The following is a 17,369-nucleotide window of genomic DNA, read 5'->3' as shown; positions in this document are numbered from 1 at the left end:
ACCTTGAGATGTTTCTACAACTTGATTGGAGTCTACCTGTGGTAAATTCTATATAAGGTCCCACAGTTAACAGTGCATATCAGAGCAAAAACCAAGCCATGAGGTCAAAGGAATTATCTGTAGCGCTCTGAGACAGGATTGTTTCGGGGCACAGATCTGGGGAAGGGTAACAAAACATTTCTGCAGCATTGAAGGTCCCCAAGAACGCAGTGGCCTCCATTCTTAAATGGAAGAAGTTTGGAACCACCTAGACTCTTCCTAGAGCTGTAGTACCCTCCAACACCATAGTACCCTCCAAACTCATCATTAAGACTTTGTGATGGGCCCTCCCCAGGTGGCGGAGGAAACCTCTCCACTCCACTGATCCTCAACACTGGGGCCCCACAGGTTTGCTTTCTCAGCCCTCCTGTACTCCCTGTTCACCCACGACTGCGTGTCCATGCACGCCTCCAACTCATTCGTCAGGTTTGCAGACGACACAACAGTGGTAGGCTAGATTACGAACAACAACGAGACAGCCTACAGGGAGGAGGTGAGTGCCCTCGGAGTGTGGTGTCAGGAAAACAACCTCTCACTCAACATAAAAAAAACAAAGGAAATGATTGTGGACTTCAGGAAACAGCGAAGGGAGCACCCCCCTATCCCCATCGATGGGACAGCAGTGGAGAAGGTTTGTCGGTGTACATATCACCGACAAACTGAAATGGTCCACGCACACAGTGTGGTGATGAAGGTGCATCAGCACCTCTTCAACCTCAGGAGGCTGAAAAAATGTAGCTTGTCACCAAAAACCCTCACTAACTTTTACAGATGCACAATGGAGAGCATTCTGCCGGGCTGTATCACCGCCTGGTACGGCAACTGCACCGCCCACAACAGCAGGGCTCCCCAGAGGGTGGTGCGGTCTGCACAACGCATCACCGGGGGAAAACTACCTGCCCTCCAGGACACCTAGAACACCCGATGTTACAGAAAGGCAAAACCTGATCATCAAGGACAATAACCACCCGAACCACTATCTGTTCACTCCACTTCCATCCAGATGGCGAGGTCAGTACAGGTGCAATCTGGGACAGAGAGATAGAAGCTGTTTTTCAATCTCAAGGCCGTCAGATAGTTAAACAGCCGCCACTAGCACACAGGCTGACTACCAAAAGACTTGATATCATTAGCCACTTTAATAAATGGAAGACTAGTCACTTTAATAGTGCCACTTTTAGAATGTTTACATATCTCGCATTACTTATCTCATATGTATATACTGTATCCTTTACTATATATTGCATCTTAGCCTCTCTGTCACTGCTCATCCATATATGTTATACTTATATATCCTCATCCCATTCCTTTACTAGATTGTGTGTATTAGGTTTTGTTGTGGAATTGTTTGATATAACCTGTTAGATACTGCTGCACTGTCGGATCTAGAAGCATAAGCATTTCGCTACACTCGCAATAACATCTGCTAACCACGTGTATGTGACCAATAAAACTTGATTTGATATGGGAAATTTTCAGCCCTTTCCTGGGTAGCTTATATAACAGAGACATGATTTGGGAAAGAGCAAACAAGAGAGAGAAAGTATATACATTAATCAGTTGGTGTGTGTAAGTATGTGGGTGTTGCGGAGTTGAAGCTACAACCCATAGGCTTGGCTGTCTCAACAATTCCCAGCTTTTGGGAGGGAGGGTAGACAATGAGCCTGTCATTGCGGATGTAAGCAATATCCCCACGCACTCTGGCATCTTTCATGGCTGGAATAAGTTCTTTCCTATTCTGTCACACAGCTTCGGGATGGTCCTTGTTGGGGAAGATATACTGTACGTTCCTCTCAAGTTCTTGGCTCTTTCCAGAACAGCTACCTTGACCTTGAACCTCAGGAACTTGACCAATATTGGCCTGGGCCTGTCACCTGGGCCAGTGGTGGGTTTTCCAGTCCTGTGGGCGAACTCCACCTCAATCTTCCTGTGGCCCATCTTCAGTTTCTCCAAGATAATTTCCCTCACTTTGTCCTCAGACTCTGTCCAGGTCTCATGTGGAGATTCTGCAATTTCGTCTACAACCATGTTGTTCCGCCTTGATTGTCCCTCGATCTGATTTACCTCTCGTTGTTATCATGGATTCACATACAGAACTTATGTCCTCTCTCAATGACTTACAGATGGCTGCGTCTTGCCTGTCTCCAGTTTAAACTCATCCGACTGACCCTGGGAGAACTGACCCTGCAAACTGTTCTTTAGGTCCTGGACCTCTGGTCAGGTCGCCCATTCTTTTATTAGTTGACTCCACCAATATTTGGACAAAACACTTGAATCTATTTTCTTGTTGTTTTAACTGCTTGTAGAAATATTGTTGTTTGTTTAAAAGATCCTTCAGCGTAGGTTGCACTGTTACTCCTAGCAGTTCCAGACAGGGCAGGTCGCAGGGAAAATTGAAAACAACAAGTATCTAGACAGCCACAAGCCCGGGACAATCCGTGGTCCCAGCCACAATGTCTAACCGCGTTGCCGGCTGCGTTCAAGCCCTCAAGAAATCCCTGCTAGCTTGATAGGCAGCTATGCCAAACAGCTCCTCAGACCCCACCCTTGGTCGGCAGGATCACTGGACAAATAGGAGCGGTCCGAGCAACTGATGCCAACCTCCGTCGCGGGATCCAAACTAAAAATGTTTAGTATCCATTTCTACTGTGTTACAGTTAAATTCTAATCCATCAATGGTCACTGTAATATACAGTAAACTAGTGTTTTTCAACTCTTCTAGCTGGCATAATATGGGCTGTTATGCTTTGCAATGTTAATGACAATAGATTAGTGATCTACTAGTGAGAAAATGTTTACCATCCATTTAAATGTGTTAACTGTGTTATCACTCAAATATAAATTGTAATAGGACCGAACAAGTATTATTCAAATGGTGTAGCTGGCAAATACAGACATGTTATGCTTTGCAATTGTATTAAGAATGTATTAGTGATCTACTATTGGCAGACGTGAAAAAAACATTACCATCCATTTCTGCTGTGTTAAAATTGAATTATAATCATTAAATAGTTTACTGTAATATGCAGTAAACTAGTTCTTCCAATCTTGTAGCTGGGAAAATATGGGCATTTTACACTTTCAAATGATGAATGATATACTGGTGGCACACGTAAAAAAATGTTTACCATCCATTTTTACTGTGTTCAAATTAAATTATAACCCCCAAAAATCACTGTAATATACAGTAAACTAGGTTTTTCCAATGTTGTAGCTGGCATATAATGGGCATATTATACACTGCAATTTTAATGACAATTGATAAGTGATCTACTAGTAGCACATGTTTACCATCCCTTTTTATTGTGTTAAAATGTAATTACAAATATCTCAAAGCTCACCATATTAGGACAAAACAAGTATATTTCCAATGTTGTAGCTGGCATAATATGGGCATGTAATGCTTTGCAATGTTAACTCCAATACTGTATCAACCATTGTGTTACACGGCTTTTGTAGCTGGTTATGAATGTCTCAAATAACACAGGTTAATATCGGTCATTATCTGAATTTCCTGACTTTGAGACAATTGCATTTCTATTTGAATTTGTTATGAACAAGGTTAATGGTATGTTTTTCTTATGTAGTCATTTACTTTTTATTTTTCAGTCAGTCTCGAGGCATGATCATGAACAGCATCTTAAAATCCATCTTTGAAACTTATATATTTTATGAAACAGCATATTTCATAAATTAATGAACAACAGATTTCTTCAGAATATGTAAACTTTTAAGTCAATTTTTTTAGCTTTTACATTGCCGTTGACTTTTCGATGGGCCATGGCTTATAAAATGGAATTTTGTATGCTTTTTCACACACACACATTTATTTACAGTATTTATTCTGTTCCTCCTTTCCCTTTACAATTAGAAATGGTAGACTTTTGTGCAGTGATGTCCTCTGATTTATTGAGCTGTGATGTCCTCTGGCTGATATAACACTGACTAACTACACTAAGGTGAAACATTTTGGCCATAAAGTCTATCTTGTTCAATATCTTTGTTTCAAAACCTAGGTGGAAAATCTGTGGATGTGACCTTGAGCAAGGCATTTAACCCTAATTGCTCTGGATAAGAATGACTAAAATCTCAAATGTTATTAGTGATACCAGGACCTAGACGATTACGTGGTGCAAACAGAAGGCTGGAGGTAGCCCAAGTTTTTTGTTTTATGACAACACAGCAATTGGGTTGTCAAGCAGGTTCACATATTCTGGATCTGGCTATACTGAGTATCTGCACATTATTTGATTCGAGGCTGAAGATGAGGCAGTCTATAGCTGCTCTTGTCATAACTGGGTCACTGGCATACACCTAGTGCCACAATTGCATGAGCAGCCTGTACAAAAACCTAACTCCATTCAAAGCAGGAGAAACCTTCAAAGCTGTTGCCCATCACTACTGTCATTTCCACCATTTTCATCAAACTGACCAGACATTTATCATTTGAAATCCACATACACATACAACATACAACAACATTTATCTCAAATATAATATCGATATGCATCTATATTATAATTCTCAACACCTGCATGCTAAAACAAGGGCCGGGATGATAAGCAATATTGAGATACTCGGGAAAGAGAAGGGAAGTGTTATTTCCTTCATGATGTCTTTTAATTGTATGTGAAGGGACCGCTAATGAGGAATGCTGTGTTGCAATCAGCCTCTATTTGATATTTCAACAACTAAAGCCAATTCTGCCAAGTTTTTAAAGCAGACATTTACCATCAAATCATAAATCATGTTATATGTAAATCCCGGAGAGAAAGAGAGAGTGTTAAAGACTGGAGTGGGAGAAAATGGGTCACTATTACTGTACGTGGACATGCTTAAATCCACTGACAATAGCCGGTTGGGTTCACTGAAGACAGCAATGCTGCTCGTGTTTTGCGTTCTCTTGTGGTAGCGATCGATTGCTACTGCCTGAGTCGTCTGATGTAAAGATGGATGCCTTCCGATATAGGTAAATAAAAAAACATTTATGGACTGGCATGTATCTAATTGTTGTGATCGTCAAGGCTAAAGGGAGCTACACCGTGAAGTGATATTTTTCTTGTGACACAATGTATCGAGTTTTTAAAACGAACAGCAGCAGTGCACTAAGCAAAACATAGCGTGCTTCGCAGTAATCTGTTTCTTGAAGTAACATTCAAATTCTTACAATTGCTTCCGATTGCACCATATGTTAGGTTGATGATACATTTATTTCCAGTATTTTTTGTTATTTTCTGTAAATGATCACAAAATATCATTTTGCTAATCTGAAATCGACACGAATACAATGGTGCCTATCTGCGTTATTTTCAATTGTGCATACTGGACAATGTTATGCCCCATAGTAGGGGCCGAGGACTTTTGTGTGATTAAAAAAAAAAAAGAATGTAAGGAAAACATTTATTCAATGCTGTTCAGTGAACGATATATGATGCAAAGCAGGACACGTAACATGTAACATCTGACTTGTACGACAAACAACGAATAATCCAATTATTTTTTGTCATAAATGACAGGTTATAAACGTGAATAGCCTAGATTCCACTTTTTTAATATAATTCATTGTGCATTTAGTTGTCACCCTTTGTTACAATGTTTCATTGCTTGTTGTTGCTCCTGCTCCCCACACTCCTTACCATGACTCATTTAAATCTATTTTACATTGTAAATGTCATGTAATGAAGATTAAATAATGTGTTATGATATGTGTCTTCTCTCCTGTCTGGTCTAGCCCCGTCTTGGCCAATGCATGCTGCTTTACAGCATGAACACAGAAGTGTGGGCTCATCTTCTAATTCTGGCAAATGAAAATGGATGAGATTTCGATGTCCAGCCTGGACAACAGCAAGCTGGAGGTAAATATAGTAGTAGGTTTGGTTTAGTCCTGTGTGGACTACACAAAGGTATCGTTTTTCACCCACACTTTTCATTTTAGTCTTAGACATTTGGACTGTGTGTCATTTGGACTGCAGCTATGGCTGAGGAGTAAGCTGGCCGGCGCAATTCAGCTTGACTGTTTGGCCCTAGTGTGAATCAGTTCTGTAGCCAACTCTTCTAACAGTATCATTCCATAGAAAGGCTATATACTGGTTCTATATAATAATGCTGGGGTGGTTGACAGGGCGTAGCTCAGGACATCCTTTCTGACCTGGTGGAGGATGCTTGTCTGGGCCTGTGCTTTGAGGTCCACCGGGCCGTCAAGCAGGGCTACTTTTTCCTGGAAGACACGGACCAAGAAACCATGAGGGACTTTGGTATGTATTTCTACTTTCTACTCACCTATGTTTTTAAATTATTGTTTAACAATGGTTAAGATAAAGACGTGTACAGACGATATCATTCCTCAAGTTTTAATTAGCTAACTACACCACCATACAATGATTGCAATATATAATATATACCTTTACTATGTAAAGTGCTTTGAACTACAATTTTTCTTTCTCTTAATTTTTTTGCATGAGTAGAAATTGTGGACCAGCCAGGAGTGGATGTGTTCGGGCAGGTGTACAACCAGTGGAAGAACAAGGAGTGTGTCTGTCCCAACTGCAGCCGGAGCATCGCTGCGTCACGCTTTGCCCCGCACTTGGAGAAATGCCTGGGCATGGGGCGCAACAGCAGCCGCATAGCCAACCGCAGGTTAGCCCCCCCCCCCCCCCCCCGCACAACTGAAACAATTGGCATGTTCCAGACTGTCCACAAAGAAGTCAAACTATGCAAATTAACCAATTATTGAATGCTATGTCATCTACGTTGCAGTTGGGCAAAACATGTACAGTTGAAGTCGGAAGTTTACATACACTTGGAGGTTGGAGTCATCAAAACTCGTTTTTCAACCACTCCACAAATGTCTTGTTAACAAACAATAGTTTTGGAAGTCGGTTAGGACATCTACTTTGTGCATGACACAAGTAATTTTTCTAACAATTGTTTACAGACAGATTATTTCACTTATAATTCACTGTATTACAATTGCAGTGGGTCAGAAGTTTACATACACTAAGTTGACTGTACCTTTTAAACAGCTTGGAAAATTCCAGAAAATGTCATGGCTTTAGAAGCTTCTGATAGGCTAATTTACATAATTTGAGTCAATTGGAGGTGTACCTGTGGATGTATTTCAAGGCCTACCTTCAAACTCAGTGCCTCTTTGCTTGACATCATGGGAAAATCAAAAGAAATCAGCCAAGACCTCAGAAAAAAATGGGATCAATTGGGAACAATTACCAAATGCCTGAAGGTACCACGCTTACTATTGTTTGTACAGGTGAACAAGTATAAACACCATGGGACCACGCAGCCGTCATACCGCTCAGGAAGGAGACATGTTCTGTCTCCAAGAGATGAACATACTTTGGTGTGAAAAGTGCAAATCAATCCCAGAACAACTGCAAGGACCTTGTGAAGATGCTGGAGGAAACCGGTACAAAAGTATCTATATCCACAGTCAAACGAGTCCTATATCGACATAACCTGAAAGGCTGCTCTGCAAAGAAGAGAAGCCACTGCTCCAAAACCGCCATAAAAAGCCAGACTACAGTTTGCAACTGCACATGGGGACACAGCTCGTATTTTTGGGAGAAATGTCCTCTGGTCTGATGTAGCAAAATGGCTTAAGGACAACAAAGTCAAGGTATTGGAGTGGCCATCAAAAAGCCATGACCTCAATCCTATAAACAATGTGTGGGCAGCACTGAAAAAACATGTGTGAGCAAGGAGGCCTACAATAAACCTGATTCAGTTACACCAGCTCTGTCAGGAGGAATGGGCCAAAATTCACCTTTATTGTGGGAAGCTTGTGGAAGGCTACCCAAAACGTTTGACCCAAGTTAAACAATTTTAAAGACCATGCTACCAACTTCTAATTGAGTGTATGTAAACTTCTGACCCACTTGGAATGTGATGAAAGAAGTAAAAGCTGAAATAAATCATTCTCTCAACTATTGTTCTACTATTTCACATTCTTAAAATAAAGTGCTGATCCTAACTGACCTAAGACAGGGAATTTTACGAGGATTGAATGTCAGGAATTGTGAAACTGAGTTTAAATGTATTTGGCTAAGGTGTATGTAAACTTCCAACTTCAACTGTATGTCATATTGATGCGGTTACTGACATCTTTAAAGGGGTGTCTAAACTCACTAAATTCGCCTCCCTTTTCCAAATCCTTGTTATGAAATGCTAGAAGCCATGACTGAAGCAACGAGGGTTTGAATGGGGAGTGTTATGTTCGCTAATAGCTGGCGTTGTGTGTTCCTCTTTACTGATCCTAAACAGCAACCATACTTTACGAGATGTGGCTTAGCAACCACTTGACGCAGCATGACGACGTGAACGTGATTGGTCAAGAATCCTAAACCCTGAGCATTTCCTCCTTTCTAGAATACCTATGATACTTGTGTTTATGATGCTAATGTTATCTCACGAATGTGAGGATGTTTGAGTTGGGGGGAGGGAAAACAAGCCCTTTATAAAGACCATGTCTCATTCTTTCAGCATAACATTGGCAACTATGTAATGTTTCATGTAAACAAGACTGAGGCGCTGTGTGCTAATGGGTATTTCTGTGGTCTGTATAGAAATGGGCAGGCTGTAGGTTGATTCTGCTGCACTCAGCTCAGCTGCTTCTCCGTGCAGCGTTTACCATCCCCTTTTAGTGGGCAAGACTGGGCATGATTGAAATCAAAAAGAAAATCACAAATATCCAAGGATTTAGGAATTTATGTCATAGTTTTGGAAGATATTGACTTAATGACCAAAATGATCCTATTTGCGCTTTGTATTACATTTTGGCACTAGAATAAATGTTTCTGACTAATGTCGATGCCTCAGGCCGTTTTCAACCAGACATGTATTTTTGTTTTGGTTCAGCTAACCTTTAAACACAGCTACCCTAATACCAGTTGACATTGCAGTGCAGACAGCAATGTAATGCCGTTAAGACTGGAGTTGCTGCCTCAATACCCAAGCCGACAAGGTGAAGCATCTGTTGATGTGCCGTTGAATAAGGCACTTAACCCTCATTTGCTTCAGGGGCGCTGTACTATTATGGCCGACCCTGTAAAATAACACATTTCACTGCATCTCTCTGGTGTATGTGACAATAAAACATTTTCTCACACCACAACAGGGTAGTATTATTTTCTAATCAAATGTAGTTTGCACACTTTTCATTCAACTGTAGCCTTTCTCTAGCAATCCTGAAGGAAGGATTCTTTCAAGTACTTTGCTTTAGCCTGCCCGGAGTAACAGACGGGCGGGGTTTGCCGTTTTTGAGACTATTCTATTGGTCCATTAAACCACACAAGCTCAATTAAGCGCAGATTAAATATTGGAAATGATTTCAAATAGTATTTTGAACCCAGGTCTGGCCATAAATCAATGGATGATGTCACTGACTGTCCTTTCTTCCCCACACAGAATAGTCACCGGCAACAACACTAACAATAAATCAGAGAGCGACCAGGAGGATAATGATGACGTCAATGATAACGACTGGTCCTACGGGGCGGAAAAGAAAGGTAAAGGACTGGCTTTCACCCTCCTTTTCATGGTGATCTGGGTCCTGTTTAGTAGGCAGAAAACGAGTGCAAACGTTGTGAAACAGAAAGGTACCACATGACCTTATCCAATAAGAACAGAGGTTAAATCAAATCCCATTTTTATTTGTCACGTGCTGAATACAATCAAATGCTTACTTACAAGCCCTTAACCAACTATGCAATTTTAAGAAAAAACAAGTGTTAAAGTAATTTACTAAATAAACTGAAGTAAACAAAAAATACATTAAAATGATAATGGAAAAGTGAAACAATAACAGTAACGAGGCTATATACAGGGGGTACCGGCAGGGTTGGGTAGGTTACTTTCTAAATGTAATCCGTTAGTTACTAGTTACCTGTTCAAAATTGTAATCAGTAACATAACTTTTGGATTACCCAAACTCAGTAACGTAATCTGATTATATTCCATTACTATTAGATTACTTTCCCCTTAAGAGGCATTAGAAGGCAAAAATTATTGTTAGCAATTGAACAACTACTATTGCAGGATAAATCAATGTTAAAGTTTACATAGCTGGCCATATATGGATGTAAAATTTTACTTTATGGGTTGGTTATGTAGGCTTCTTCTAACCCATTGCTTTCTACTACATATAATAATACGATTCAATTAGACTTCGGTTTTTAATGTAAAGATATATCAGAATTCCAGTCATTCCAATAAATGTTTTACCCTTTGATCTTCAAGAATAGGATTTGGAAGTATAGATTAGCCAAATTGTTTTACCTGAGCATAACCCCAAAACTAAGGACTTATTAGCCAGCCCTACTCTGTTTCTGATTTTGTTGTCATGGAGGATTGATTGGGCTCATTGATTCGAGTTGAAAAATAAATGCTGCGCTCCTGGAATGGCATGCTTTGAGTGCTGCTGAAAAGTGCTATTTACATGTGAAAAAGGAATGCCATATGCTGCATTTTCTATAGGCCGATTGTTTACCTTTTTGTTGGTGACACTTTGATATCTTGATAATCGAACTGTTTAAACGGTAAATCCACAGATGTTTCAAAAAGGCTTCCCCACCCCCAAAAGGCTTCCCCACCTCGGTTTTGGTAAAAAGCTGAGGGATGGGCCTGGAGAAATGTAACCACACCCAGATTAATAGACAGAGCTATGGATGTATGGACTGACCATCCATGTTATCAAAATTATTGTTTTAACCATGTTGTGAGGCTGTACGGTGTTTGTTTACATTCACAATGTTTACAAACATTTGAGAAAAACAAGCTTATATTTTGGGTTCTCGTGGAGTGTGACAGTTGAACTAAACTCGAGGCATTTATATAAGTTATTCTTCAAGAATCAATGGATATATATAATTTATACATCTAAAAATTGATGTGGCAGATTGCCACTTTAAGTCTATCAAAAGTTTGCATGTGTCCATTAGACCTATGGAGAATATATATATTTTTGCAATAAAAGCCCAATTTTTACTCCATAGGCTGGGATGCGCACTATGCAGCTGTTGCAAGAGCATTTTTCACTGGCTGTGTGATTCACGTCAATGCGCTATGTAGATGTCAGTAATAAGTGATATCCGTGTCACCGTAGACGACACCACTGCTGTCATCCTTACCTCCAAGCGTTTATTCAAGTTGGATAATCTTTCGATGCCGACAGCAGTCGCACCATTGGAAGACATAGTTTGGACTGTAAGCCTACAAAAGCCTATTCATTCTCTTGTCCCGAGATCCATCAAACACATTTGGTGTGTCATCATAGTGGTCTCTGACTTGTGGTCAGACTCGCTCACGTGGAACAAATTTAAACTTGCACCTTTTTTCAATACTGATTTGAATGTCATTGAGAACAGAAGTGTCAAGGATTTCTTTTCGCAAACATGCTTTCTGAATTTAAAAGTAATCCTCGACGTAATCATCTAGTTTTTCAAAAGTAGCTGTAATCTGATTACAATATTTTTTCTGGTATAGTAACAGATTACAGGTAGTTTTTTTTGTAATCTGTTACTCCCCAACCCTGGCTACCGGTACAGAGTCGATGTGCGGGGACACAGGTAGCCATTTGATTAGCTGTTCAGGACGCTTATGGCTTGGGGGTAGAAGCTGTTAAGAAGCCTTTTGGACCTGGACTTGGCTCTACGGTACCGCTTGTCGTGCGGTAGCAGAGAGAACAGTCTATGACTAGGGTGGCTGGAGTCTTTTGGAAATTTTTAGGGCCTTCTGACACCACCTGGCATAGAGGTCCTGGATGGCAGGAAGCTTTGCCCCAGTGATTTACTGGGCCGTACGCACTACCCTCTAGTGCCAGTTGCCATACCAGGCAGTGATGCTCTTGATGGGGCAGCTGTATAAGTTTTTGAGGATCTGAGGACCCATGCCAAATCTTTTCAGTCTCCTGAGTGGGAATAGGTTTTGTTGTGCCCTCTGCCCTCGGTGTGTTTGGACCATGACAGTTTGTTAGTGATGTGGACACCAAGGAACTTGAATCTCCCAACCTGTTCCACTACAGCCCCGTCAATAAGAATGGGGACATGCTCGGCTCTCCTTTTCCTGTAGTCCATGATAATCTCCTTTGTTTTGTATCACATTGAGGGAGAGGTTGATATTAGAGGTCGACCGATTATGATTTTTCAATGCCGATACCGATTATTGGGGGACCAAAAAAGCCGATGGTGATTAATCAGATGATTGATATATATATATATATATATATATATGTGTATGTGTGTGTGTGTGTGTGTGTGTGTGATAATGACAATTACAAAAATACTGAATGAACAAAGAACACTTATTTTAACTAAATATAAGACATAAATAAAATCAATTTAGTCTCAAATAAATAATGAAACATGTTCAATTTGGTTTAAATAATGCAAAAATACAGTGTTGGAGAAGAAAGTAAAAGTGCAATATGTGCCATGTAAAACTAACGTTTAAGTTCCTTGCTCAGAACATGAGAACATATGAAAGCTGGTGGTTCCTGTTAACATGAGTCTTCAATATTCCCATTTAAGAAGGTTTAGGTTGTCATTATTATAGGCATTATGACGCGTCGACTATTTCTTTCTATACCATTTGTATTTCATATACCTTTGACTATTGGATGTTCTTATAGGCACTTTAGTATTGCCAGCCTAATCTCGGGAGTTGATAGGCTTGAAGTCATAAACAGCGCAGTGCCTCAAGTATTGCTAAGAGCTGCTGGCAAATGCAGTAAAGTGCTGTTTGAATAAATGCTTACGAGCCTGCTGCTGACTGAGCGGTGATAGGTAAACTGCTATATCAAATCATAGACTTAATTATAATATAATAAACACACCGCAATACGAGCCTTTGGTCATTTATATGGTCAAATCCAGAAACTATCATTTCGAAAACAAAGCGTTTATCCTTTCTGTGAAATACAGAACTAAACTAAACTATGCAGGTTTTAATTGATTTTAAGAAAGGCATTGATGTTTATGGCTGGGTACTTTTGTGCAACGATTGCGCTTTTGTTAAATCATCACCGGTTTGGCCAAATTGAAGTAGGCTGTGATTCGATGATAAATTAACAGTCACCGCATTCATTAGATTGCAACACATGACAAGCTAGTTAACCTTGTAAAATCATCAACCATGTGTAGTTCTCTAGTGATTATGTTAAGATTGATTGTTTTTTATAAGATAAGTTTAGCTAGCAACTTATCTTGGCTCCTTGCAGCCACAGGCCCTTTTGACGCTGCACTCGTGTAACAGGTGGTCAGCCTGCCACACAGTCTCCTCGTGGATTGCAATGTAATCGTCGTCCAAAAAGGCAGATTCTTCTTAAAACTTGAAATCGGCCCCAATTAATCGGCCATGCCGATTAATCGGTTGACCTCTAGTTGTTATGCTGGAACCACCTGAAAATGTTATGTTATGCTGGAACCACCTGACCTGAAGGCCAGGTCTCTGACCTCCTCCCTATAGGCTGTCTCATCGTTGTCGGTGAAGTTAATGATGGTGTTGGAGTCGTGCTTGGCCATGCAGTCATGGGTGAACAGGGAGTAAAGGAGGGGACTGAGCATACACCCCTGTGGGGTCCCCGTGTTGAGGATCAGCGTGGCATATGTGTTAATACCTACCCTTACCACCTGAGGACGGCCTGTCAGGAAGTCCAGGATCCAGTTGCAGGATCCAGGTGGTCTGCTTGAAACATGTTGGTATTACAGACTCGGTCAGGGACAGTTTGAAAATGTCAGTGAAGAAACTTGCCAGTTGGTCAGTGCATGCTCGGAGTACACACCCTGGTAATCCGTCTGGCCCTGCAGCCTTGTGAATGTTGACCTGTTTATGGTCTTACTCACATCGGCTATGGAAAGCGTGATCACAGTCGTCCGGAACAGCTGGTGCTCTCCTGCGTGCTTCAGTGTTGCTTGCCCAGATGCGCACATATAGAAATTATTTAGCTCGTCTGGTAGGCTCATATCACTGGGCAGCTCATGGCTTTGCTTCCCTTTTGTAGTCCGTAATAGTTTGCAATACCTGCCACTTCCGACGAGCATCGGAGCCAGTGTAGTAGGATTCAATGTTAGTCCTGTATTGATGCTTTGCCTGTTTGATGGTTCATAGTTGGGCATCTGCGTCATCTGACAACTTCCGTATTGAGCGAGTCACTGGTACTTCCTTCTTTAGTTTTTGCTTGCTTGTTGTTTTCCATTGCAAAATGTTTTCCTACTGTGTGCCCTACAAAACACAACCCTGGTGACTGACAGTTATATAAAATGTATCTACTCACAAGAGTAGACAAATGGAAATTAGAATCCTATAATGGTGACTACTGGTATTCAATCTCTACATTAATTTGAACTGAAACAGAGTTGACTTCAACTGTGCACTTGCATCCAAAATGTAGTTGTATATGTTTGATCTTCACTTGATATCTAGTAGTAAAACAAATATGCTTTGAAGTGTTATCAATGTGCTTGGTTCTCTTAGGTATTTGTACATTATGATATCTTGTAAATCATTGAAATTATGTCCACGTGTCTTATAAAATGCTCTTGTTTTTGCAGCGAAGAAGAGAAAATCAGATAAGGTATTTTTGCACTTTCTTTGAAACAACAATTAAATATTTTCTGTAATAACATAGTTTTGACACTAGTTGATTATTCTGCTTTTCTTGATGCTTTATCTGAATAGAATCCAGTGCCACAGCTGAATTTCAAGTGAGAAATCGAAGGGAGAATGTTGATTGGCACTTGGGGTTTGTGTAGTTGTAACCAATCTAATAAAATTACTATAGGAAAGCACGGCCAAAACAAACCATAAAAAGAAAGTTATCTTAATATGTTCGTAAAGTTTCCAACAGTATGCAGCATGATCCTGAAAGGCGACGAGACCAAATTTCGATTTCTTCAATTTTAATATTTGTTGTGATTGTCAAGCTTTCTGTTAAACAGAACATATTGTTTTTATTGAATAAGACAATTAAATTACACATTTCTTATAGTTTTGTGTAAACTATTTTGTTTTATGTGTGTGTGTGTATGTATGTGTGTATATATATATATATATTATTTTCCTTTTTTATTGTAGAATCCAAACTCACCCAGGAGATCCAAATCATTTAAACATAAGAGTGGTAAGTTATCATCGTCTGTAACTACAAAATGCATGGTAATTGTGACAAATGGAGTGATTGCTTTAGGGCTCATTCTTTGGATAGGCCTAATACACACTCTGGCATTAATTCAATAGTATGACAGTGTTATGACAAAGGATATACTGTATGTAAGTTGTCCCTGAGACGCTCTACCCTAGTTCTAGGTCATTGAGACTGAGAGATTAAGTAGGGTGTGGACTGTGGCTCATATGAAATATAAGCTATCCTACAGATAATGGTGGAGTTTTGTTTTGCAGTTGCGCTGTGAATCTAAGAAGATATTGCTATTTTATATTAAGGTGGTTCCAGAGATCATCTGACGAGTGTAACTAAAATAAAAACCTCCTGGACCATCCCCATAATCAGATTTTCACAGCCACAGTATAATTTCCTTGGAGTGGAGAATGGAGGTGACTTTGATAAATAGAGTCAGTCTGTCTCCACAGGTATGATGGGCCCCAGACGGCGTATGGACAACCAGGAGAGCCCACGCATGCTGATGAAAGACGAGGCCTTCCCTCAGTGACAGACACACAGGAAGACCATTCAGAGTCCACCCTGGCTCCTTTTGTTTTTCAATGGACCGTGACAGATGTGTAGTAGACTATTGCTAAATGGGTCGTGTTCATTAAGCACCACACTGAACAAAACTGACTGATACATGGAGGTAGTGACTGAACTTCTCCAATAAGAAATGCTTGTTTGTTTTTCCATTGTGAAACGTTTTAAAATGTTTTGTTACTGTGTGCCCTAATGAACACAACACTGCTGAAGCAGTCCAGAGACCCCCTGCACAGTGTGTCTCTTCCGTTTTTCCCCTCCACCGAAACGTTGCACCAATAATCATTATTTTATATCATACATTATTTTATCGATAGGTAGCTCTTGGCTGGCCTCTTTACGAAATATTGTGTTGAAATATTGTGTTAGAATCTGTCAATGCACAGATAAGGAGTGAGGTCGTACAGTGGCTAGGCAGAGGCAGTCGAGGTCAGAGCAATGGATACTAAGGACCATTTGATTATGCACTGACTTTTTGATGATATTATCAGTCAAGAAGTCTTTTCAACTATCATTTTTTTGACAAGAATATAATTATGAACAAATGGACAGTTAAAATCAGAAGTCGCACAACTTACAGGCAATAATAATTAATGGTTTGTCATTTTATTACTCCATATTCACAGTGTCAACATCATTATTCTCCTACTGATGAGTATGCTGAAAGGACTCCCGTCACTTGTCATATACCTGTGGAAATAGGTTTTGAAATAAACTGCAAACTCCTTGCAGTAGAACATGGGTTAATCTGTTTCATTGTAGATGAGTAGTTAGTTAGGCTTGTTTTCTAGCATTCAAAACATTCTTTATTATTTGTTTACATTGTAAAGGGTTATATGTGTCCTCAGTGTTGTGATAGTGTAAATATTTAAATAGTTGAAATGCTGCTATCATGGCTTTGTATTTGTTCATCTGTCAAGTAATAAACGATTGTCATCTGTCGATGTGTGATATTTGAACTGCGAGTATAGGAATTAAAATGATGTTTGGCTTGACGTGGGCTGATGCATACATCTGGGGAGGGGTTTGCAACAAAGCCAATATTTAGTAAACACTTTTCTGTTGAATGAACCTGAACATACCCTAAGCCTTCCCAGCCTGTAGTGCACTCAGTCGTGAGCAGGGGAAGCTGTTGATTGCCTGTTGTGGAAATTCAACATTTTGCTGTTTTTTGGTGTGTACCCAAAGTGATGTAGCTATTAGGGCTTTTAGCTTGCTATGTGTTTTTGAAAATGTCTTGATTTTAAAGCCTATACGCTCAGAATTTGTATTTGGCATGGGGGTTGACAGGGTAGCCTTCAGTCTGAGTAAAGTATCTTTGCTACAGTCGGAACAGTGACATAAAACCCATTCTTGCAGAAAGGGAGCTTTCCAAAGGTTCAGCTGTAGAGATAGGACTCATCTTTGTATATGTGCCATTATAGCATCCTTGCCATTGAGGCTATCTCCATTTTGAAGTAGTCCATTTTATTATTCACGATTGGCTGATCCCTTCTGATGACTGGGTTGGACATGACTCCAACAGGGTCACCAGGAGGGATCAGCCAATGAAGTTGGAAGTCTCACCCAGTTGACTAAATTAAAATAGTGGAAGCCCTCAATGGCGCTGCCCATGCGAACA

General features: G+C 40.2%; 1 protein-coding gene across 2 annotated transcripts; it reads left to right on the top strand.

The window, feature by feature from the left end:
• Positions 1-516: 516 nt before the first annotated feature.
• On the top strand, positions 517-16,690 carry LOC109866014 (ataxin-7-like protein 3). 2 transcript variants are annotated; one of them, XM_031799768.1, is made up of 8 exons: positions 517-1,050; positions 5,771-5,894; positions 6,161-6,293; positions 6,504-6,675; positions 9,457-9,557; positions 14,598-14,620; positions 15,121-15,166; positions 15,634-16,690. In XM_031799768.1, exons 2-8 carry the CDS (start codon positions 5,844-5,846, stop codon positions 15,711-15,713), a joined length of 606 nt encoding a protein of 201 aa, XP_031655628.1. In that variant the 5' UTR covers positions 517-1,050; positions 5,771-5,843; the 3' UTR covers positions 15,714-16,690. The 2 variants fall into 2 exon arrangements, with proteins under 2 accessions (XP_031655628.1, XP_020310138.1); XM_020454549.2 differs by lacking the exon at positions 517-1,050 and adding an exon at positions 4,672-5,008.
• The last annotated feature ends 679 nt before the right edge of the window (positions 16,691-17,369 follow it).

Source organism: Oncorhynchus kisutch, linkage group LG20 (genome assembly GCF_002021735.2).
Source record: "Oncorhynchus kisutch isolate 150728-3 linkage group LG20, Okis_V2, whole genome shotgun sequence".
In the NCBI taxonomy this organism is placed as follows: Eukaryota; Metazoa; Chordata; class Actinopteri; order Salmoniformes; family Salmonidae; genus Oncorhynchus; species Oncorhynchus kisutch.
This window is presented reverse-complemented; position numbering and strand designations above follow the sequence as displayed.

Excerpts from the sequence above, each read along its gene's own strand:
- LOC109866014 (XM_031799768.1), top strand. The coding sequence starts at position 5,844 with ATGAAAATGGATGAGATTTCGATGTCCAGCCTGGACAACAGCAAGCTG. Across the intron at positions 6,294-6,503 it reads AGAAACCATGAGGGACTTTG|AAATTGTGGACCAGCCAGGA; the intron begins GTATGTATTTCT and ends TTGCATGAGTAG. Across the intron at positions 6,676-9,456 it reads AGCCGCATAGCCAACCGCAG|AATAGTCACCGGCAACAACA; the intron begins GTTAGCCCCCCC and ends TTCCCCACACAG.